Source organism: Mirounga angustirostris, unplaced genomic scaffold (genome assembly GCF_029215605.1).
Source record: "Mirounga angustirostris isolate CCGP_5_RB_7025 unplaced genomic scaffold, mMirAng1.0.hap1 SCAF_1, whole genome shotgun sequence".
In the NCBI taxonomy this organism is placed as follows: Eukaryota; Metazoa; Chordata; class Mammalia; order Carnivora; family Phocidae; genus Mirounga; species Mirounga angustirostris.
In genome coordinates this window covers 189,651,693-189,676,454 of record NW_026991709.1, presented here as the reverse complement: position 1 = coordinate 189,676,454, position 24,762 = coordinate 189,651,693, and the positions used below count along the sequence as shown (strand labels likewise).

Below are 24,762 nucleotides of genomic sequence, written 5' to 3'. Positions count from 1 at the left end.
AGCATGAGCAGTGGGAGAGGCAGAGGGAGAGGGAGAAGCAGACTCCCGGCCGAGCCAGGAGCCCAATGCGGGGCTCGATCCCAGGACCCCGGGATCATGACCTGAGCCGAAGGCAGACGCTTAACCATCTGAGCCACCCAGGCGCCCCAACACTATATCATTTTTAAAGGGTCTATCCAACAAATAGATATAACAATTGTAAATATCTATGCCCCCAACATGGGAGCAGCCATCTACATAAGCCAACTGTTAACCAAAATAAAGAGTCATATTGATAACAATACGTTAATTGTAGGAGACCTCAATACTCCACTCTCAGCAATGGACAGATCATCTAAGCAGAAAATCAACAAGGAAACAAGAGCTTTGAATGACACACTGGACCAGATGGACCTCATAGATATATACAGAAAATTCCACACTAAAACAACAGAATACTCATTCTTCTCGAGCGCACATGGAACTTTCTCCAGAATAGACCACATACTGGGTCACAAATCAGGTCTCAACCAATACCAAAAGATTGAGATTATTCCCTGCATATTCTCAGACCACAATGCTCTAAAACTGGAACTCAATCACAAGAAAAAATTTGGCAGAAATTCAAACACTTGGAAGCTAAAGACCACTCTGCTCAGTAATGTTTGGGTCAACCAGGAAATCAAAGAAGAACTTAAACAATTCATGGAAATCAATGAGAACAAAAACACATCAGTCCAAAACCTATGGGATACTGCAAAGGCGGTCCTAAGGGGGAAATACCTAGCCATCCAAGCCTCACTCAAAAAAATAGAAAAATCCCGAATTCACCAACTAACTCTACACCTTAAAGAACTAGAGAAAAAGCAACAAACGATGCCTAAGCCATGCATTAGAAGAGAAATAATTAAAATTAGAGCAGAAATCAATGAATTAGAAACCAGAAACACAGTAGATCAGATCAACGAAACTAGAAGTGGTTCTTTGAAAGAATTAATAAGATCGATAAACCACTGGCCAGACTTATCCAAAAGAAAAGAGAAAGGACCCAAATTAATAAAATTATGAATGAAAGGGAGAGATCACGACTAACACCAAGGAAATAGAAACAATTATTAGAAATTATTATCAACAAGTATATGCCAATAAAATGAGCAATCTGGATGAAATGGAGGCCTTCCTGGAAACCTGTAAGCTGCCAAGACTGAAACAGGAAGAAATTGACAACCTGAATAGGCCAATAACCAGTAACGAGATTGAAGCAGTGATCAAAAACCTCTCAAAAAACAAGAGTCCAGGGCCCGATTACCTGGGGAATTCTACCAAACATTCAAAGAAGAAATAATACCTATTCTACTGAAGCTGTTTCAAAAAATAGAAACAGAAGGAAAACTTCCAAACTCATTCTATGAGGCCAGCATTACCTTAATCCCCAAACCAGGCAAAGACCCCATAAAAAGGGAGAATTTCAGACCGATATCCCTGATGAATATGGATTCCAAAATTCTCAACAAAATCCTAGCTAACAGGATCCAACAATACATTAAAAGGATCATCCACCACGACCAAGTGGGATTTATCCCTGGGATGCAAGGGTGGTTCAACATTCGCAAATCAATCAATGTGATAGAACACATTAATAAGAGGAGGGGGAAGAACCATATGGTCCTCTCAATTGATGCAGAAAAAGCATTCGACAAAATACAACATCCTTTCCTGATTAAAACTCTTCAGAGTATACGGATAGAGGGAACATTCCTCAAGTTCATAAAATCCATCTATGAAAAACCGATAGCGAATATCATCCTCAATGGGGAAAAGCTGAGAGCCTTTCCCTTAAGATCAGGAACATGTCAAGGATGCCCACTCTCGCCACCATTCTTCAACATAGTACTAGAAGTCCTAGCAACAGCAATCAGACAACAAAAAGAAATAAAAGGTATTCAAATTGGCAAAGAAGAAGTCAAACTCTCTCTTTTTGCAGATGACATGATACTCTATGTGGAAAACCCAAAAGACTCCACCCCCAAATTACTAGAACTCATATAGCAATTCAGTAATGTGGAGGATACAAAATCAATGCACAGAAATCAGTTGCTTTCTTATACACTAACAACGCAACTGTAGAAAGAGAAATTAGAGAAACGATTCCATTTACAATAGCACCAAAAACCGTAAGATACCTCGGAATAAACCTAACCAAAGAGGTAAAGGATGTATACTCTAGGAACTACAAAACACTCATGTAAGAAATTGAAAAAGACACAGAAAGATGGAAAATATTCCATGCTCATGGATCGGAAGAATAAACATTGTTAAAATGTCTATGCTACCCAGAGCAATCTATACCTTCAATGCCATCCCAATAAAAATTCCAGTGACATTTTTCAAAGTGCTGGAACAGACAACTCTAGAATTTGTATGGAATCAGAAAAGACCCCGAATTGCCAAGGAAATGTTGAGAAAGAAAAACAAAGCTGGGGGCATCACATTGCATGATTTCAAGCTATATTACAAAGCTGTGATCACCAAGACAGCATGGTACTGGCACAAAAACAGACATATAGACCAATGGAATAGAATAGAATACCCAGATATGGACCCTCAACTCTATGGTCAAATAATCTTTGACAAAGCAGGAAAAAATATGTAATGGAAAAAAGACAGTCTCTTCAATAAATGGTGCTGGGAAAATTGGACAGCCACATACAGAAGAATGAAACTCGACCATTCTCTAACACCATTCACAAAGATAAACTCAAAGTGGATGAAAGATCTCAATGTGAGACAGGAATCCATCAAAATCCTAGAGGAGAACATAGGCAGTAACCTCTTTGACATCACCCACAGCAACTTCTTTCAAGATACATCTCCAAAAGCTAGTGAAACAAAAGCAAAAATGAACTTTTGGGACTTCATCAAGATAAAAAGCTTCTGCACAGCAAAGGAAACAGTCAACAAAACAAAGAGGCAACCCACAGAATGGGAGAAGATATTTGCAAATGACACTACAGATAAAGGGCTGGTATCCAAGATCTATAAAGAACTTCTCAAACTCAACACTCAAAAAACAAATAATCAAGTCAAAAAGTGGGCAGAAGATATGAAAAGACACTTCTCTGAAGAAGACATACAAATGGCTAACAGACACATGAAAAAATGTTCATCATCATTAGCCATCAGGGAAATCCAAATCAAAACCACACTGAGATACCACCTTACACCAGTTAGAATGGCAAAAATGGACAGGGAAAGAAACAACAAATGTTGAAGAGGTTGTGGAGAAAGGGAAACCCTCTTACACTGTTGGTGGGAATGCAAGTTGGTACAGCCACTTTGGAAAACAGTGTGGTGGTTCCTCAAAAATTTAAAAATAGAGCTACCCTATGACCCAGCAATTGCACTACTGGGTATTTACCCCAAAGACACAGACGTAGTGAAAAGAAGGGCCATATGCACCCCAATGTTGATAGTAGCAATGTCCACAATAGCCAAACTGTGGAAAGAGCCGAGATGCCCTTCAACAGATGAATGCATAAAGAAGATGTGGTCCATATATACAATGGAATATTACTCAGCCATCAGAAAGGATGAATACCCAACTTTTACATCCACATGGATGGGACTGGAGGAGATTATGCTAAGTGAAATAAGTCAAGCAGAGAAAGTCAATTATCATACGGTTTCATTTATTTGTGGAACTTAAGGAATAGCATGGAGGACATTAGGAGAAGGAAGGGATAAATAGGGAGGGGGAATCGGAGGGAGAGATGAACCATGAGAGACTATGGACTCTGAGAAACAAACAGGGTTTTAGAGGGGAGGGGGGGAGGGGGTTTTCGTTAGCCCGGTGATGGGTATTAAGGAGGGCACGTACTGCATGGAGCACTGGGTGTTATACGAAAACAATGGATTGTGGATCACCACATCAAAAACCAATCATGTATTGTACGGTGACTAAGATAACATAATAAAATTATAAAAAAATAATAAGAGATTTTATACTATTTAGTTCCAGCATGAAATTCTGCATAAAGGAACTGGCTGGCAAAGGGTAAAAGAATGATTCAAAGCATGAATTTCTAGTTTTCACTGACTAATGTTTTGGCCATATGGCTTTATTTTTAATTTTAATTTTTAAAAAAAAATTTTAAAAATATATTTATCTGAGAGTGAGAGGGGGAGAGAGAGAGAGAGCGCTTGCGTGCGTGTGCATGGCGGGGGGGGGGAGGGGTAGAGGGAGAGGGAGAAACAGACTCCCCACTGAGCAGGGAGCCCGATGCAGGGCTTGATCCCAGGACCCTTAGATCATGACCTGAGCCGAACGCAGATGCTTAACCAACTGAGCCACCCAGGTAACCCCTTATGGCTTTATTATACTGGTGAAAGGTCAGTACACTGTGTGAACACACACACACACACACACACACACACCACTCAAATGCATGCAATCACAAGTTCTTGGTTATCCAGCACTTTTTGATTTTCCTTGCCATTACTGGAAAGATGTGAAGATAATTGGATTCATTTTGCCAGTATAGAAAGAGCCTGAGTCACTGACAGTGCATAGCTCTAGCCAGTGTTGCCTTTCTAAAAGGAAATCACAAACAAGAAACCACAATTTCATAACCCAGGATTCCTAAAGTACATCTCTTCTCACAATTTTAGAACCTCATTCTGTTTCTGTGCTCCTAAAATGATAACAAAGAATGGGGTTTTAAGATGTTTATTCTTGTGCCTTTTATAATAATTTTTCACATGTTAGCTTAAATATGTCAAGAGAAAATCTGCTTACAATGACCTATTCCATCTCAATCACAATCATATTGTTTATTAAATGGTGTAAGCAGAGATCAAAATAGTAATTTTATATCCGCATGGTCAGGAGAAGCAATTACCTGTTACTACTGTATTAAAAAACAATTTCCTCAGGAAAAGTAAATCGTGACAAGTCCTTCCACGGAGGGAGGGGAGTCGAGGAGAGGTTGGGGCTGCCAGTGCTGTAGCTCATGGCTGAACCACAGAAAGGCAAGTTCCTTATAGAGTATCTTCATGATACCTATTTAGCAAGGGACCCCCCACCTCCCATTCCTACCAGCATGAGCAAGCAGTCTCTTCCTGAAATAGCAGCCCATCTTTCTCTTGCTAATTCTCAAGTCACCTTTCACTGTGCCCTCTGAAATCCTTACTACTGAAAAGTATTTACTTCCTCTGTATTTTTCTAAGGGTCCTACATACCTTACTTCAACTGAAACCTGGCTTTTCTCTGAGATATTACGTCCCCTTCAACTCTGGAGTTGAAGCTCACTAAGGGAGCTCATGTGTGCTTCCAAAGCCTCCAGTTTTGAGGCCACGGGGCTAGGTGGCAGGCTTGCACTTCTGACTGGGAACCCTATCTTCTGTGAAGCTGGAGGAATTGCATTGACAGGCTCTTCCATTCTTTTAGCTTCACTGATCTTCAAATCACTTCCTGGTACTTCTGCAGACACACCCTTGCCAGCCTATCTACACATTCCTGAAAAATGCTGGGACCGGATTCACCTTAACCTTCTAACACACTGTCCAATACCCTGAGTCCCTAAACCTCCTTTCCTTCAAAAGCCACCTTCTCCTCTTTACTCAGTAATCCACTCACATGGCCACATCCTGACATTTAACTTCCTTTCTCTGAAACACTTGCCTTTTAAAATTTGGAATTAGAAATTATTTTCTAGGGGCACCTGGGTGGCTCAGTCATTAAGCGTCTGCCTTCGGCTGAGGTCATGATTCCAGGGTCCTGGGATCGAGCCCCACATCGGGCTCCCTGCTCCACGGGAAGCCTGCTTCTCCCTCTCCCACTCACCCTGCTTGTGTTCCCTCTCTCGCTGTGTCCCTGTGTGTCAAATAAATAAAATTTTTAAAAAAAAAGAAATTATTTTCTATTATCTAATTATAATATTCTATTCTTTAACCAGTCTGGAAATTCCTCCCAGTTAAACCCTACTGGCAGCTCCTTTTATTTATTTATTTTTATTATTATTGTTATTTTTAAAGATTTTATTTGTTTGACAGAGAGAGACACAGCGAGAGAGGGAACACAAGCAGGGGGAGTGGGAGAGGGAGAAGTAGGCTTCCCGCAGAGCAGGGAGCCCGATGTGGGGCTCGATCCCAGGGCCCTGGGATCATGACCTGAGCTGAAGGCAGACGCTTAACGACTGAGCCAACCAGGCACCCAAGGAAACTCCCTTTAAATACATTCCTCCTAGGGATGCCAGAGCATGGGCTCTGGGGCCTGACTGCCTGGGTTTGCATTCCAGCTCCACCCATTTACTAGTTAGGTAAGTTTCGCAGTTACTTAACCTCTCTGTGCTTCTCTTTCCTCATTTGTAAAATGGTGGTAATAATAATACATCTCTCAGAGTTGTCAGGATTAAATCTTTAAAAACACGTAAGCGCTTATAATAGTGCCTAATATATATGTGCTTCATATATGGTAACCACACCATCTTTTTGACTTTCATACCACAAAATGCACGGACTTTAAGGATACGATTTGATGATTCTGACCATTTCATTCACCTGCATACCACAGCCCATCAAGTTATAGGGCATTTCAATAACCGCAGAAAAATCTTTTGTGCTGCTTCCCAATCTCAGACTCACCCCTCTCAAGGGCAGCCACTAATTTCTTTCACCTTAGTTTGTCTATTAATTTATATAAATGGGATCACAGTAAGTGGCTTTTTTCCCTTGGCCTAATACTTGAGGTCCATCAATGTTGTTGCATGGATCAGTAGTCCATTCTTGTTTTGTTGAGTAGTACCCCACTCTGTGAATATACCACAATTTAACTGTTCAATCTTCTGTTGTGGGGCATATAAGTTATTTCAAGTTTTTGGCTTTTATAAATAAAGCTGTTGTGAAATTCCCATCCAAGTTTTTTTGTGTACGTGTACTTACATTTCCATGGATAGACACCAAGGAGTGGAGCTTTTGTATCAATGAGTAAATGTTTAACTTTATCAGAAATTTCCAAAGGTATTTCCAAAGTGGTTACACTGGAAATTCTCTGTATACGTTGGAAATGTATGATAATTGCCTTATATCTCACCAACATTTAGTATTTGCTGTCTCTTTTATTTTTGCTATTATAGTGGGTGAAGTAGTAGCAATTGTGTTTTTCATTTGAATTCCCCTGACTGATAGTATGGAGCTCTTCATATGTTTATTTGATTATATAATCTTTGTGAAGTGCTTGTTCAATTGTTTTTGCCTTAAAAAAAGTTACTTTTTAAAAATTTTACTATACAGTAGGAGAATATATTCTGGATATAAGCCTTTTGTTAGATATATGTATTCGGGATATTTTCTCCCAGCTGTGGCTTGCTTATTCATTTTCTTAAAAATGTCTTTTGATGAGAAGTTTTAATTTTTTAAAAAAAAGATTTTATTTATTTATTTGAAAGAGAGAAAAAGAGAGAGAGAGCATGAGTTGGGGAGGAGGGGCAGAGGGAGAGGGAGAAGCAGAATCCCCGCTGAGCAAGCAGGAAGCCCAACACAAGGCTTGACCCCAAGGCCCTGGGATCACGACCTAAGTGAAGGCAGACACTTAAAGGACTAAGCCACCCAGGTGCCCAGAGCAGTTTTAAATTTTGCTGAAGCCCATTTTGTCAACTTATTCTTTATTAGGTTTAATGTTTTCTGGGTCTTAAGAAATCTCTTATAGTTGTTTATATTTTTAGCATTTACATTTAGACTTATGATTCATCTTAATTTTTGTGAATGGTGTGAAGTATAGGTTGAGGTTCATTTTTTTTCTCCCATATGGATACTCAGAAGTTCCAGGTCTGAAAAAGGATGTTCCTATCTCTATTGAATTGCTCTGGTTCTTTGGTTGAGATCACCTGGACTGACTATACATGTGTGTGTCTATTTCTAAACTTTTTACTGGTATCTATGCCAAGAACACATTGTCCTGATTACTGTAGCTTTATAACATGTCTTGAAATCATGAGGTATAATTTTTACGTTTTGAAAATTGTGTTGTATTCTAAGTCTTTTGAATTCCCATATATATTTTAGAATTTGTTTATAAATTTTGCAAAAAATATTTAAAAAAAAAAGCCTGGTGGGATTCTGATTGGGATTAGGTTGAATATACAGTCTTTGGATCTATAAACATTTCTCCATTTATTTAGGTCTTCAGTTTCTCTCAGTAATGTTTTATAGTTTTCAGTGTAAAGGTCTAGGATATATTTTATTAAATTTATTCCTGAGTATTATGTACTTTTGATGCTATTGTAAACACTTTTATTTATATTTATTTATTTATTTAACATATAATGTATTATTTGTTTAGGTGTACAGGTCTGTGATACTGTAAATACTTTTAAAATTAAAAATTAAAACTAGAATTGTTGAATCCCTATACTGTACACCTGAAACCAATAAAACACTGTAGGTTAACTATACTGGAATTAAAATAAAAAACTTAATAAAAATATTTAAATTTAAAGAAATTAAAAAATTTCAATTGTTTATTGCTATAAACAATTTATATAGACATATATAGAAATATAATTGACTTTGGTTATTGATGTTATATTCTGTGACCCTACAAAACTCACTTAATCTAGTTGGTTTTGTTTAGTTTTTGCAGATTCCTTAGAATTATCTACTACTTAGATGATTATGTTGTCTGCAAAGAACGTTTTCCTTCTTTTTTTCTAATCTGTGTTTTATTTCTCTTTATTATCGTACTGCACTTACTAGGACCTCCAATACAATGCTGAATAGAAGTAGAGTGGATATCCTTGCCTTCGTTCCCTATCTTAGGGGATAAGTAGTCAGAATTTCACCACTAACTATGATTTAGTTGTAGGTTTTTTTTTTTTTTAATAGAACTCCTTTATCAGATTGAAAAAGGTTCTTTCTATTCCTAATTTGATGTAAGCTTTAATCATGAATGACTAATGAATTTTTGTTAAATGCTTTTTTCTACATTTATTGAGATGACCTTATGATTTTTTTCTCCATTATTCTGTTAATGTGATAAATCACAGTGACTGATTTTCAAATGTAAGACTAACCTTAAATTCCTGGAATAAACACCACTTAGTCACAGTGTTAAGGATTCATGTGTTTATATTCATGAGTGATACTGATTTATAGTTACTTTTTGGGAATTATAATGTCTTTGCTGGCTTTGGTATCAGTATTATGCTGGCCTCATTTTATTCAACGATTTGGGAAATGTTCCTTCTCCTTAATTATCTGAAAGAGAGTGTTTATTTATTTACTTATTTTTTATTTTTAAAGATTTTATTTATTTATTTGACAGAGAGAGACACAGTGAGAGAGGGAATACAAGTAGGGGGAGTGGGAGAGGGAGAAGCAGGCTTCCCGCGGAGCAGAGAGCCCAACGTGGGGTTCGATCCTAGGACCCTGGGATCATGACCTGAGCCGAAGGCAGACGCTTAATGACTGAGCCACCCAGGTGCCCCTGAAAGAGAGTGTTTAAAATTGGTATTATTTTTTTCCTTAAATGTTTGGTAGAATTATATGTAAAGCCTGGATGTGGATTTTCTCGGCCTGTATTTTCTTTGTGGGAATGTTTTTAATTCCAAATTCACTTTCTAAAAATAGGTGTCTGGCTATTTTAACTTTTAATTTTGTTTAGTATCAGTTTTAATAATTTACGTCTTTAGTAGAAATTCCCCGTTTCATCTAAATTGTCAAACTTACTGGCAAAATATTGTTCATAATATTCCCTTATTTTCCTTTTCCCTACTTTCATTCTTGATTTTAGTAATGTGTGTTTTCTTCTTTCCTTGATTAATCTAGCTAACAGCTTATCACTTGCTAAATCTTTTCAAAGAAAAAACTTTGGTTTTATTTCTCCATGGTCCAGTTTTTATTTAATTTATATATTCTGATTATTTCTTTCTCCATATTTTAGATGCTTCAGATGCATCCCACAAATTTTGGTATGCTTTATTTTCATTACCATTTGAAATTAGTTAAAGTAACAGTTAAAAATGTTTTCTAATATCTCCTGTAATTTTTCTTTGATTTATAAGTTATTTGGAAGTATGTTGCTTTATTTCTAACTACTTGGGAATTGTCCAATTATATTTTTGTTATTAATTTCTAATTTAATTCCCTTGTATTCACAGAACATATTTTGTTTGATTTCAGTCTTTTTAAGTTTATTGAGATTAATACAGCCTAATATATCATACACCTTGGGTAAACACCTGATTAGTGTGCACTTAAATATAGTGTGTATTATGCAGTTGTTAGATGGTGTGTTCTAAAAATGTCAAATAGGTCTGGTTGATTGATAACATTTTTCAAGTTTACTGATTTTCTGTCAATATCTAAGAGGGGAGTGTTGAAATCTTCATCTAAAATTGTGAATTTATGTTTCCCTCTTTGGTTCTATTAGTTTTTGCTTCATGCATTTCCAAGCACTGTTACTAGGTGTGTATATATTTAGATTTGTTTTATCTTCTACATTATTTAACTCTCTCATCATTATGGAATATGCCTCTTTACATAATATTCCATTTCCTGCAGTCTACTTTGTCTGGTATTAATATAGCCACTCTAGCTTTCTTATGGTTAGTGCCTGTATGGTATAACCTTTTCCTTTTTTAAATTTTCACCTGTGTCTTTAGATTTAATATGCATTTCTTATAAACCATATACAATTGTGTCTTGATTTTAATTGATCTAATAATCTCTGTCTTTTAGTTGGAGAGTTTAGCCCATTTCTACTTAATGTAATTATTCCAATGTATATGAGTTTAGGACTACCATCTTGCTACTTATTTTCAATTTGTCCCATCTGTTCTTGTTTAGTTTTTTCCTGTATTCTTTTGGATTGAATATATTTTTAGTGTTCCATTAATCTCATTAATTGGCTGATTAGTTATACTCCTTTGTTTTATTTTTTTAATGGCTATACTAGTTTGCAATATAAATCTTTAACTTACCACAATCTAACTTTGAGTAATATTAGACTATCTCATGGATAAGAATGTTAAAAAAAGTATACTAATATCTCATTCTTTGTGTTACTGTAAAATATATATTTTACCTCTACATTGTTGTTATTTTTGCTTTCAACAAATACTTTTAAAGAAATTATGGTATGAATAAAGAACCTCTTAGATTCATCTACATATTTTTTAGAGATTTATTTATTTTAGAGAGGGAGAGAGAGTTAGCAATCAGGAGAAGGGGTAGAGGGAGAGGGGGGAGAGAGAGAGAGAGAGAGAGAGAGAGAGAGAGAGAGAGAAGCAGACTCCCTGCTGAGCTTGGAGTCTGACAAGGGCTCGGTCTCAAGACCCTGAGATCACGACCTGAGCTGAAATCAAGAGGTGGACACTCAACTGACTGAGCCACCCAGGCACCCCCAGATTCATCTACATATTTATCACTACTGGTATTCTTCTCTCATTTAGATCCAAATTTCCATCTGGTACATATTGTTTTCAGCTTGAAGACTTTAATATTTTTGTAGTGCAAGTTGGCTAGCAATGAATTCTCTAGCACTTTTCAGTCTAAAAGTATTTTTATTTTGCTCCAACTTTTGAAGAATAGTTTCACTAGATACAGAATTCTAGGTTGATAGGTTAAATTTTTTTTTTTTTTTTTTTACCCTAGCATCATTCCATTGTCTTCTTATTTTCATTGCTTCTGAGGGAAGCTTGTGATATATATTATCAATGTTTCTGGTGAATAATGTATTTTTTTCTTCTGGCTACTTTTTAAGATTTTCTCTTTATCACTGATTTTCAGCAATTTAGTTATGACATACCATGGCATGATTTTGTGTTGTTTTTGTTTTGTTTTGTTTTTTAAGTTACGATATAACATGGTGTGGTTTGGTGTGGTTTTTGAGAGATCTTCAGCCCTTGATTTGTTGAGCTTATTGGATCTGTGGGTGTATTTTTCAAATTTTGAAAAATTTCAACCATCACTTTTATAAATTTTCTTGTGTTCAATCTCTCTTTGTTCTGCTACTACTCCAATTACACAGATATTAGACTGGTTGATATTGTTTCTCAAGCCATTCAGACTGTACTCATGTTTTTTTTTTTTTTTTTTTTTTTTTAGGCTCCCCCTCGCCCCATGCTTTTGTTTGAATAGTTTCTATATTCCTGGCTTCAATTTAATGAGATCTCCAGTATTTAACTTGGTGTTAAGTCCATCCAGTGAATCTCAGTTTTTAATTGTTTTTTTTTTAATTGATTTTACTCTTTAAGTAGCTTTCATAACTGTCCTCTTCTATTTCTTTGCTACTACACTAATGCAGGCTTGTATGTCTCACCTAGACTTCTGCGCATTGCCTCTTTTTTTTTTTTTTTAAAGATTTTATTTATTTTATTTGAGAGAAAGAATGAGAGAGAGCGAGCAGGAGATGGGGGAGGGTCAGAGGGAGAAGCAGACTCCCTGCCGAGCAGGGAGCCCGATGCGGGACTCGATCCTGGGACTCCAGGATCATGACCTGAGCCGAAGGCAGTTGCTTAACCAACTGAGCCACCCAGGCACCCTGCGCATTGCCTCTTAATTGGTCTCTTTTCCTCTAGCTCTCTCCATTTTGATATCATACTTATTTTCTAGAATGCAGATCATATCATGAAACTTCTCTATGTTAAAAATTATTTTAAAAATTTCTAATGGACTAAAATTCAAACTTCTCAACATGGCTTTCAAAGACCTTCACGGTTTTGTCTAGCCTTCCTTTCTAGCACTAATTCCACACATTTGAATCAGTTAATGGATCAAATATGACATAAACTTTCATACTTTTGTTTGTGTGTATTTACAACTTAGCATAAATACCTCCACTGTTAATCCCCAACTTGGCTAGACAAGTCTGATATTTTCCTTTAGCAGCATCTGGTTCCTAAGACTAGTTCGGTGTTCACCAGAGCCCATTATCATTGTTTATGTGTTTGCCTCCTCTGCTATATTATAATCTCCTTGATGTGTCATTCACCTTTGGATTCCTATCATTTGTCATAGACCTTGGTCTATAGCAGGGGTTCAATAAATATTTATCAATTGAAATGAACTGTAGGGCGCCTGGGTGGCTCATATGGTTGAGCGTCTGCCTTAGGCTCAGGTCATGGTCCCGGGGTCCTGGAATCGAGTCCCACATTGGGCTCTCTGCTCCTTGGGAGCCTGCTTCTCCCTCTGCCTCTCTCTCTCTCTCTCTCTGTCTCTCATGAATGAATAAATAAAATCTTAAAAAAAAAAAAAAGAAATGAACTGTAAGTTCAGAAGTTTATTGTGACACTATATTCCTAAGTTAATAAACATGGATTTAGGTTAAGAGAAAATAGTAAAATAATAACAATATCAACAAATGTTAACTGAGCACTTACTAAGAGCTTGGCACTGTTCTAGGTAATAACTCTTTCAATCCTAACAACTCCTCTAGGAAGCAGGTTCTATTATTGTCACCACCTAACTGATGAGGAAATGAAGCACAGAGAGATTAACCAATTCAGTTAAGGGCCCAGACAGGAAGTGACGAGAATTTGAGCCCCTACAAGCTAGCTCTAGAGACCACACTTCAACTCTAACAATATACTTCTGCCTGTTCATGTGATTAAAAGTGGATAATCATCTGTTTTCCAGAACAAACTTATTTTTATGTAGTTGTTCCTAATTCACGTAACCATTTGGGGGCTTCAGAGGAAGGCATGGAATTACTCTTCTTTCCCCAAATTTCTTAAACATCTATATTACACTGACAGGTGAGTAGAGAGAGAAAAACATATTTTTAAATGATATTCTCATGGAGAAGATGAAAACATTTACAAACCTTCAAATAAGTACCATAAGCATTATAGTGGATTCTAGGTTAGAATGGTTTCATTAAAGGACATTCTCTAGCATCTTAAATATATATCTAAATGATCTTGGTCTAAATAAACCTGCTTCCTCCACTCCCTTCTCATTCAGTGCTCAAGAAATTAAATGCTGTTAAAAATCAAAAATTTCTAAATCACTGACTTTATGGGGAAAATGATCTTTAGGGGATATTTTAAAAACATTATACCACACTTTCAGTTTGTAATAAAAGCTGTAACATATTCCATCAGAGTCGTGGTCAAGAAAGTACAACTCCTAAAGAGTAATTTTATCCATTTAAATGACAAACACTGGGTATTTGAGTGTAAAGGTTACTAAAAGATTTTGGCATTGTAATTTATCATACCACTTCATTATACCTCCAATGAATGATTCATTCTCAATGGTATTTCATACCTGAACTTCCTATTCAAATACAATTAAATTTACTGTACATTAATATATACTTTGGTAGCAAGACATTGATGTTCATCTGATACTATCACCAACTAATTAAAATTATACTGAAGAAGTAAGATTGATTTCAGTGAGTCTTGACTAAGAAACTACCTCCATTGTTTAATCTGATGGTTGTTAATTTTTCAAACTGTTCTTGCCATTGAAAATCTAAGTTAAAAGTATAAATTGTTGTAATTTAAATATTAAAGTGAATTCTTCAAAATTAGGAATAACATGAAAAATAAAATTTTTTACTTGAAAGGTTGAACATTTAATGGTAACTGGAATAGTAAGTTGCCTGTACATAAATATTCATATTGGTGTGGCTCTAAGAATATTTATTTGTTGCCTTTGGCTATGTAAAGGTTTTAGCTAAAGAACCAAGGCAAAGTGGACCATTTGGTAATTATCCTCTAAATCGGGGTTGCAAACTCTATGCCTAGAGGGCCTAGGCAGATAACTTAAATGAATGAAGCAGGAATGGTCTGAGTGCACCTTCATTCCTTATGAGTGAAAAGGACTGAACTCTACAGCAGAGCTTAAAGCTCTGTTAAAAGTGTGCAATTGCCACTCAGCTCCAGCTGACTGCTCACTGCACAACAGACAATATTGATAACTTCTGATTTATAAACGTTAGCTGAAGAGCTTTAAAAACATCGTGTTTCAAGGTTTATGACCAAAATATCTACAGTTCCTAAAAAGTAGAAATGAGGAAAGTTTTGGCAAAAAGTAGAGAACTAGAGCAAGACCATACCAACACCAAAGAGGGCCCGGGGATGGCATTTTTAATGGATGGAGTGTTCTCTCTCACCTTGCTTCTCACCATACAAGGTTCCCCTAAAACATGGCTCAGCTTTAATTTGATAAGGGCTCAATGGGAATAGACTATATTAACAGTGGAAATGAAAGACCCTCTGCTGCTGTAGCATCTCTTCGACTGGGAGGAAACTGAGGGGAAATGAGTACAAGTTTTAGAACCGAATTTCTTAATATTTCTTAATACTATTGCTTGAATAGTACAGAATATTTCTAGAATCATCAAGTGCATTTAGAAAGTTCCATGACAAACTCATTTATTTTATTTCCCACATCAGGAGGCACAGTAAGACTTGCCTATTTGTTCAACAAATATTTATTGAGCACTTACTATGTGCCATGTTCTTAATGGGACTAGGGATAAAAGTAACATAAAACATGCTTGTAGTCTAAAGGTGGGGAGATAGACAAGCAAACATGATTCAAGCACAGGGTGAAGAAGTGTTAAAAGGATTATGAAATTGTGAATGGCAATGGCGAACTATGCCCCAAAGAGCTATTCCACAGAGGGGAAGTCATGGAGGGTTTCCTGGAAGAAGTAGCAACTAAATAGCAAATCGGAGCTATAATCCTTATCTGGGGCTTAGACTGTGCCAGGCATTGTTCTAAAAGTCTTATGTTCATTTACTTGCATAAGTCTTCATAACAACCTTAATAGGAAGTATATCTCATATTATCTGCATTTTATGGGTGAGGAAAATGAACACAGGAACTGGCACAGGGTCACATAACTAGTAAGAATTCAGATACCATACTCTTAACCCCTACATAGTATTTACATGTTTATATTTAACAAAATATAGATTAGAACATATTACAAGTAGGTATGACTTGGTGATTTTACTGGGATGGGGAACACTATAGAAAAAAATACCTTTTCTTTGCTTCTTTCTTAGGACTGTGTCAAATGTATGTGAGCAATTCTTTCTAGACTCAACCACACTCAGAAAAAAAGTTCTAGATATGTTATGACTGTTTTGCCTTTAAAATTTAGCATGAACTCAAGTTACCTAAAATAATGACTGGTTTGCTTTCTTTATATGAGGATTTTTTTTTAAACTACATGTAACTATTCTCCATTGAGTTATCTGACTAGAAGGTGGGAAGTTGAGGTAGATGAGTTACAGAACACTGCCCCACAGGATCTATTATACTTTTTTAATTTTTTAATTTTTATTTTTTAGTTTAAGTAGTACATTTCTTATGTTATGAGGTATCTGATGCCACTGGCACATATTCATCTGACTCATTTATTAAATAGGAAATATGGCTCAGTCAAGTTCACTTTCTATCTCATCAAGGTTTACTTGTAAAAAAGATAATATTTTATTTTCAAATACTGTATTCCTACAAATGTCACTAGATGAAAGGCATACTACTCTGTGTCTGTGGATGATATCCATGTACAGAATAATCAGTTCAGATTTTTTTTTTTTCTTTTTTTTAAGATTCCATTTATTTATTTGAGAGAGAGAGCATGAGAAGGGGGAAGGGTCAGAGGGAGAAGCAGACCCCCCGCCGAGCAGGGAGCCCGATGCGGGACTCGATCCCGGGACCCCAGGATCATGACCCGAGCCGAAGGCAGTCGCCCAACCAACTGAGCCACCCAGGCGCCCCTCAGTTCAGATTTTAACAAAATATCCAGAACTTCAATTAGTTAACTGACAAAGGTGACTGAATTCACAAAAGCAAGGTAATGACAGATTTTATTTATTAACCACACACAGAATGGCGTATTGGTTTCGTATATGATTTCACTCTTTGAAACCACATTTTTGAACTCTAAAAAATCTTAGATGAATAAGGAAATCAATACTTAAAACATAGAAGGGTGAATGCAATTTAATATTATTGTAAATGAATTATGTACCACTATTACAGACTCCTACTCTGACTATACATTTACCATTGTAGTGAGTTTTACACTGCCTTCTTATGTTTTTATGTTGTTAGAGTCCTTTTATTTCTACTCAAAGAACTCTCTCTAGCATTTATTGTAAAGCAGATATAGTGGTAATGAATTCCCTCAGCTTTTGTTTGTTTGGGAAAGTCTTTATCCCTCCTTTATTTCTGAAAGATAGCTTTGCCAAGTATAGTATTCTTTGTTGGTTTTTAATTTTTTTCCAATATTTGGAATATGCCATCACAATCTCTTCTGGCCTGAAAAGTTTCTATTGAGAAATCTGCCCATAGCTTTATGGGAGTTCCCTTGTAACTTTTAACCTCTCTTTTCTCTTGTTGCTTTTAAAATTCTTTCTTTGACTTCTGACGATTTAATCATAATATGTTTGTGTAGTCCTATTTGGTGTCCCTTGGGCCTCTTGGACCTGAATATCTATTTCTCTCCCCAGGTTTGGGGAGTTTTTAGCCATTATTGCTTTAAATATACTTTCTGTCCCTTTCTCTTTCTCTTCTGGAATTCTCATAATGTGAATATTGTTTATTTTCCTTGCGTCTCATAATTTCCATAGGCTTTCTTCACTCTTTGTCATTCCTTTTTCTTTTTTACTCCCAACAGGATAATTTCAATTTTCTTGTCTTCTAGGTCACTGATTCTTTTTTCTGCATGGTTCAATCTGCTTTTGAAGCTCTTCACTGAATTCTTCAGTTCAGTTACTGTATTTTTCTGTTTATTTTTGATGGTTTCCATTCCTTTGTCAAACATCTTGTGCTGTTCATGGCTTGTTTTCCTAAGTTTATTTAGTTGTCTCTTTGTAAGTTCTTGTAGGTCATTAAACTTCTTTAAGAAGACTATTCTGAATTCTTTGTCTGACAAGTCACAGATCTCCATCTCCTTAGGATCAGTTATTAAAGCTTTATTAGTTTCCTTTGGTGGTGTCATATTTACCTGAATTTTCATGATCCTTCCTTACATTGGTGTCTGTGTATTTGAGGAAGTGGTTAAAGACTTCTTTTAAAATAAATGTATTTAAGCCCTCAAAGAGGCAAGCTGATTTAAAGTAAAGTATTAAGTACATATTAGAACAAGTTGTACAAAAACATGGTAAAATCATGAGAGTAGTACTGAAGTAATTAAAATTTGAGAAAGATTAGTCAGTCATATCAGGAACAAACTTCTTGGCCTGTAGCTTATTGCTTATCTACTCATACCTTATTGCTGCTTTAGGTCTTAGAGGTTACACAATAGGCCTAAAATCTCCCAACCTATACCTGACTGTTGTATTGTAGGATTGATGTTTCCTTAAGGCTATTAAAAAAAAATTTGGCAACAATGATTAATCATTCTTTTTTCTCCAAATATGTACCAATTTCCAGCCTTCATGCTTCTGTTCATGTTGTTACTTCTGCTTGGAATGCTTGGCTTCCTATCTCTACCTGTTGAAATCTTACAGTCCTTCAAAGGCCGAACTAAATGTAGTCTTTTTCAAGCAGCCTTTCCTCATCCTGTAGTCAAATGGATTTCTTTCCCTTTCATAGTACTGGTAGACCTTCTCTCTCTACTGTGCTTCCCACCACAGTTTTAGTGATATTCTAGATGTTCAAATAATTATATTCTCCCACCTAGTAGATTTTAAGCTCTTTCATGGAAGAGAAAGGAAGAGTATGAATTTTATTCATTTTTATATGACCATGGTACTTAACAAAGTGCTTTATACACAGAGTAGGCCCATAATTAATATTTCCTGAATTGAATTTAATATTTTAAGCAACATTCATGTGACACTTACAATTCTGCGCTTGATCATGAAGAGTGGGATTTTTGCATGAAGAGGAGTTGAGGACAGTTCCTTATGGACCGTTGATAAATATAATCTTCTTTTAATGTTCCCTAAATCAGTAATTCTGAAAAAAGAAAGAAGAAAGATTCCCATCAATATAATATCTACTACTTTGGATAATCATCAAAATGATAGAATTTATCACATAGGCCCTTTGTAATAGGGAGATCAAACACAGAATTTAAGAACTGCCTTTTTCCTCTCAAGAAGTAATAAAATTTCTTCCTTAAATTCAAAGTGCTCACAAGCCTGAATGTATAAATTCACTTAATATGCTAATTTATTTCAGTACTCTACACTAGATTTCTACAGTCTTCTAGCCTACAAAAAAATTCAATTTGTATGAACTGAGAAACTGCTAGCCTTTAATAACCATGCTTGTTCCGGCCCCTTAAGCTTGTGTTATCTTGGGACATACTGTCACCTACTAAATAGGAAAACATTATGGGTTTCTTTCCCTAAAAATGCACCTGTCATTTTATATAGGCTCTTAGTCTGCTTAGAGACAGACACAAAACACTGACTGTCGGTTTCACTTCCTAAGCACGTATCTTCAAACCAGAATTATAATACACAAGTTTATTGCTCACTATTCAGGTCAAGTCACAGTGATACCAAGGACACTGAATTTGAACATCTTTAATAGATTTAGACCACAGCCATGATCACAAAGATTAGGTGTGCTTCAAACTGATAGAGGCTCATTTTTATGTTCTGCTTCCTTTAGGTCTCACAGGTAACACAGCAGGCTTAAAATCTCTAAACCTGTCTCAGGCTGCTATATGGTAGAGTTGATGCTCATTAAAGACTGTCTTTTTATCAGAGAATAGTGATGTTTCCGCCATTTTTAGCACTTTATCTAGATGTACGAACTGCTAATTTTCTATAGTTGGTAATCCCCCAAGGTGACAACATTTCATTCAAATGAACTGTTACCAATATTTATAGAGTAATTAACTATTTTAAAAGTCAACATAGCTTTTTCTATACCTCTTTCTTATCTCCCCTTCCTACTTCTCTATTCTCATTATTTCTTCCTTCTAAAATACATATTCTGTAGAAAAACTATTATTGAACAATGTTAAAATTAAGTACAGTAAAAATTAGATGAGATGATTTCAGAGTGTGTCCCAGGCCTAAAAATTCTACTCTACCTGCACTAAAAAATACCATAACTTCATGTATGTATGTATGTATTTAAAAGATATTTATTTATTTATTTGACAGAGAGAGACACAGTGAGAGAGGGAACACAAGCAGGGGGAGTGGGAGAGGGAGAAGCAGGCTTCCCGCGGAGCAGGGAGCCCGATGTGGGACTCGATCCCAGGACCCCGGGATCATGACCTGAGCCGAAGGCAGACGCTTAACGACTGAGCCACCCAGGCGCCCCCCCATAACTTCATTTAAAAAGCAATAAATTCTTTCAATCCAGAGTCAGAGGTAAGGGTAAGATGCAAAAGGGTTAAGTCCACCATAGTTTTATATTTAGATGTATAAGAAAATGTAGTATAATTTTTGCCCCAAGGCACTGTCTGCAAAGTGGGATGAGCACAAGTGGAGGTGGGGTGGTACACAATCCTCCGCTTTAGTACAGAGGAAAATGTTAGAACTATCTTTCATCCTGTCCTTTTAAAATGTTATTTTTGTGCATGTTTCATTATATAGCAGTACAGCAACATATTATTGTTTTTGAAATAAATGAATGTACCTATGTGGTTAGTGTGCTCAAACATTTTACCAATAGGGTACAGGATCAAAGAAAGCATGGTCATGTTATTAGGTCTCTTGTGTAAGACACTCTGATTAGGGAATAGAAGGAAAGACTATGTAGGGATTTTGGAAAGGGAAAAGGATGAAAAACTTCCCTTGCATTATACAAAAAGTTTGTGGTTGCATCAACCAAAAACTCATTTGAGACACTGTTTTATTAAAGGTTTGTTTTGCTTACAGAGATAAGACTATGTCATTTTTATTCGAATTGGTAATTCCAAACAGAGGAATGTTTGAGTAGACTACCACTTTATCAACATATAAAATGACAGGAACATTCATTCATTCATTCATTCACATATTCAACAAATACTCACTGAGCCAGGAAATATCCTGGGAATACACTGGGGAACATGATGGTGAAACAAACAAGGTAAAAATGGAGAAAGAGACAAAATAAATGCAAATTATCTTAAATCAATGAAGATGACAGAAAAAAAAGACTGAACTAGAAAATATCAAGAAATGACCTACTCTGGACAGTAAAGTCAGCAGGGTTAGGTAGGACCTGGTAGGTAAAAAAGGGACATGAAGTAGAAAGGGTAAGCAAGAGCCAAATCATGCAGGGTTTTTAGCCAAGGTTTATAAATTTATTGTTCACAAAAGGAAGCTATTAGAGAGTCAACATTCTATCTTGCATATGAATGGATATCTTTTAAAAACAAATAGTTACAGTCTCTTTTATTTCTTTTTTTTTTAAGATTTTATTTATTTGACAGAGAGAGACACAGCGAGAGAGGGAACACAAGCAGGAGGAGTGGGAGAGGGAGAAGCAGGCTTCCTGCTGAGCAGGGAGCCCAATGTGGAGCTTGATCCCAGAACCCCGGGATCATGACCTGAGCCAAAGGCAGATGTTTAATGACTGAGCCATCCAGGCGCCCCTCTTTTCTTTCTTTACTGGGGTAAAATATGTATAACTGAAATGTGGATTTTAGAGTACAATCTCATTTGCTTTGATAAATGTATACACTGATGTAATCACCACTCCAAACAAAATATAGAACATTTCCATCACCCTAGAAAGTTCTTTTCTGGCCCCTTCTAGTCAATCCTCACTCCTGATATCTATTATCATGGGTAAGTTTTGTCTGTTCCTGAAATTCTTATAAATGAAATGGTGTAGCATATACTCTTGTGACTGGCTTCTTTCACTTAACACAACATTCTTGAGAGTCATCCATGTTGTGGCATGCACCAATAGTTCCTTTCTTTAACTGAGTCTTGCATGGCTATACAATTTATCTATCCACTCTGTTGTTGATGGGCATTTGTTTCCAGTATTGGTTTCTCATAAATAAAACCTGTCTGAATATGCTCATAGAGTCTTCTTGTGGACAAGTATTTTCATTCTCTTGATAACTAGGAATGGGATTATATAGGTATAACTTTATAGAAATAATTCTCCAAAATGGTTGCAATGGTTCCATATTCTCACCAACTTTTGGTACTATCAGGCTTTAAGTTTTGTTTTGTTTTGGAGAAAGAGAGAGAGAGAGAAAGAGAGAGGAGCAAGCATGGAGGGGGAGGGGCAGAGGGAGAGGAAGAGAGAGAATCCCAAGCAGAATCTGCGCTGAGTATGGAGCCCTATGAAGGGCTTGATCTCATGACCCTGAGACCATGACCTGAGCTGAAATTGAGTTTGATGCTTAACTGACTGAGCCACCCAGGCTCCCCGGTACTATCAGACTTTAATGTTAGCCAATTCTAGTTGGTATGAATGGATATCATTGCGATTTTATTTGCATTTGTCTTATGAATAATGACATTGACCACTTTTACATGTGTTTACTGGCATGTCTTGTGAAATGGCTGTTAAGTCATTTGTTCAATTTCTTTGGGTTGTTTTCTGATAATTCTGAGAGTTCTTTATATATTTTGGATATATATCCTTTGTCAGACATATGCATTATGATTATTTTCTTCCCTATTATCACAATGATATCTTTTGTTAACCTTTTATTTGGAAATAATTTCTCACAGGAAAGTATCAAGAATAGTGCATAGAAACTCATATACACCTTGTCTAAATTAGCTTAATGATACCTTTCAATTAACAGAATTTTAATTTCGTGAAGTCCAGTTTATCAACATTTATATTAGTACTTTCTACATCCTAAAAAATCCCTGCCTAGCCCAAAGCTGCAAAGAAGGTACTTTCCAACATTTTCTTCTAGATCTCCATAGTTTTAGTCCATCCAATATTAATTTCAGTGAATTGTGTGAGGTAGTGGGTATGGTACTTTCTGTATGTTTATTCAGTTGTCCCAGCATACTTGTTAAAGATTCTCCTTTCCAAACTGAAATGCCATGATACTTTGTTGAAAATCAATTGAATATATATGTATGAGTGTGTGGATCTATTTCTGGGCTTTCCATTGATCCATTTGTTTCATTTATCCATTCTTCCACCAATGTCAACTGCCTCAGTCATTGTGGATTTGTAGTACGTCTTGAAACTAGACAAACTCTTCAACTTGATTTTGTTCAGGTTTGTCTGGCCCTTATTTTCCATAGATTTTAGGATCCACTTATCATTTCCTATAAAAATGTTGTTGGGAGTTTTTGGATTGTGTTGAATCTACAGATCAATTTGGGGAGCACAATACTGAGTCACCCTATCCACTTACATGATATATCTTCTGCAGTTATTTAGCCCTTGTTTAATTTCTTTCACAATGTTTTGTAGTTTTCATTTTAGAAATCTTGCACATCTTTTGTTAAATTCATTCCTAAGTATTTTGTTTTTTGACATGATTGAAAACAAATTTTAAAAATTCACCAGCCAAATGCTACTAGTATATAGAAATTCCACTGATTTTTGTATATAATTCTTTCTGTGACCTTGTTTAATTCACACATTAGTTTTAGTAATTGTTTTGTAGATTCTTGAGGATTTTACATATAAAATGATGTCTTCAGTGAATAAAGACTTTTACTTCTGCTTTTTGCAATCTTTATACCTTTTATTTCTTTTTCTTGCATTACTGCACTGGCAAGCACCTCCAGCATATAGTAAATTGAAGTGATAAGCACACAAAACCCTGCCTTGTTCCTGATCACAGGGGAAAAATATTCACTATATTTCTATTAAATGTGATGTTAGATACAGGTTTCCTTTATCAGATTTAATATGTTCTCTTCTATTTCTAGTTTTTTAAGTCTTTTTTTTCTTTTTTTTTTAAGTTATGAAAGGGTGTGGAATTTTGTCAATGCCTTTTTTCTGCATCGATTCAGATTCTATTGTTCTTCTCCTTTATTCTGTCCATATTTTGAATTATACTGTTTTCAAATGTGAAATCAACCTTGTACTGTTGGTATAAATTTCAATTATGCTTGCATTTTGTTGAAGATTTTTACATCCATGTATGAGGGACATTGGTTTGTAATTTTCTCATAATATCTATGTCAGGTTTTGATAACAGAGTTAAGCTAATCCCACAAAGTGATTTGGGAAGTATTTCCTCCCTATTGTCTGAAAATTTGTTTAAAATGGTGCTAGTTTAAATGTTAATAGAATTAATCTAAGTCTGAAGTTTTCTTTGTGGGAAGATTTTGGTTATACATTCAATTTAATAGGTTAGTAGGTATTCAGATTTCTAATTTTTGTTGTTTTAGTTTTGATAAACAATTGTGACTTTACTGCCATAAAGTTGTTCATATTATTCCTTTTATTAGCATTTTAACATCAGTAGGATCTGTAGTCCTCCTATTCCTTCTCTCATTCCTGACATTGGTAACTTGTGATTTTTCTCTTTATATTAATCAATCTGCTTTGGTTTATTAAGTTTTATCTTTTTAAACAACTCTTGGCTTTGTAAAATTTCTCTATTCTTTGTTTCAATTTTATTGATTATTGGTTCTATTTTTATTTCTTTCCTTTTAGTTACTTTGGGTTTAATTTGTTCTTCGCCCCCCGCCCCCCAGCTTCTTAGGATGGAAAGTTAGATACTTAATTTTAAACTTTTCTTTTTTCTCATACAAATATTTAAAACTTATAAGCTTTCCTCTAAGCGTTATGTTAGCTGTCTCCCACAAATTCTGGTATGTTGTATTATAATTTTCATTCAGTTTGAGATATTTTCTAATTCCCCATTATGATTTCTTCTTTGAATCTTGGACTACTTAGATGTGTGCTATTTAATTTCCAAAC

At 35.8% G+C, this 24,762-nt stretch overlaps 1 protein-coding gene across 13 annotated transcripts in view; it reads right to left on the bottom strand.

Annotated features, from left to right (window-relative positions):
• The window catches only part of CFAP20DC (CFAP20 domain containing), a 270,624-nt gene that overhangs the window by 156,802 nt on the left and 89,060 nt on the right, over positions 1–24,762 (bottom strand). For all 13 annotated transcript variants that reach the window (XM_045862045.3, XM_064594315.1, XM_045862042.3 and 10 more), the window contains one exon: positions 18,792–18,906. In XM_045862045.3, coding sequence (XP_045718001.1) covers positions 18,792–18,906 — 115 coding nt within the window. The remainder of the gene's footprint in view (positions 1–18,791; positions 18,907–24,762) is intronic.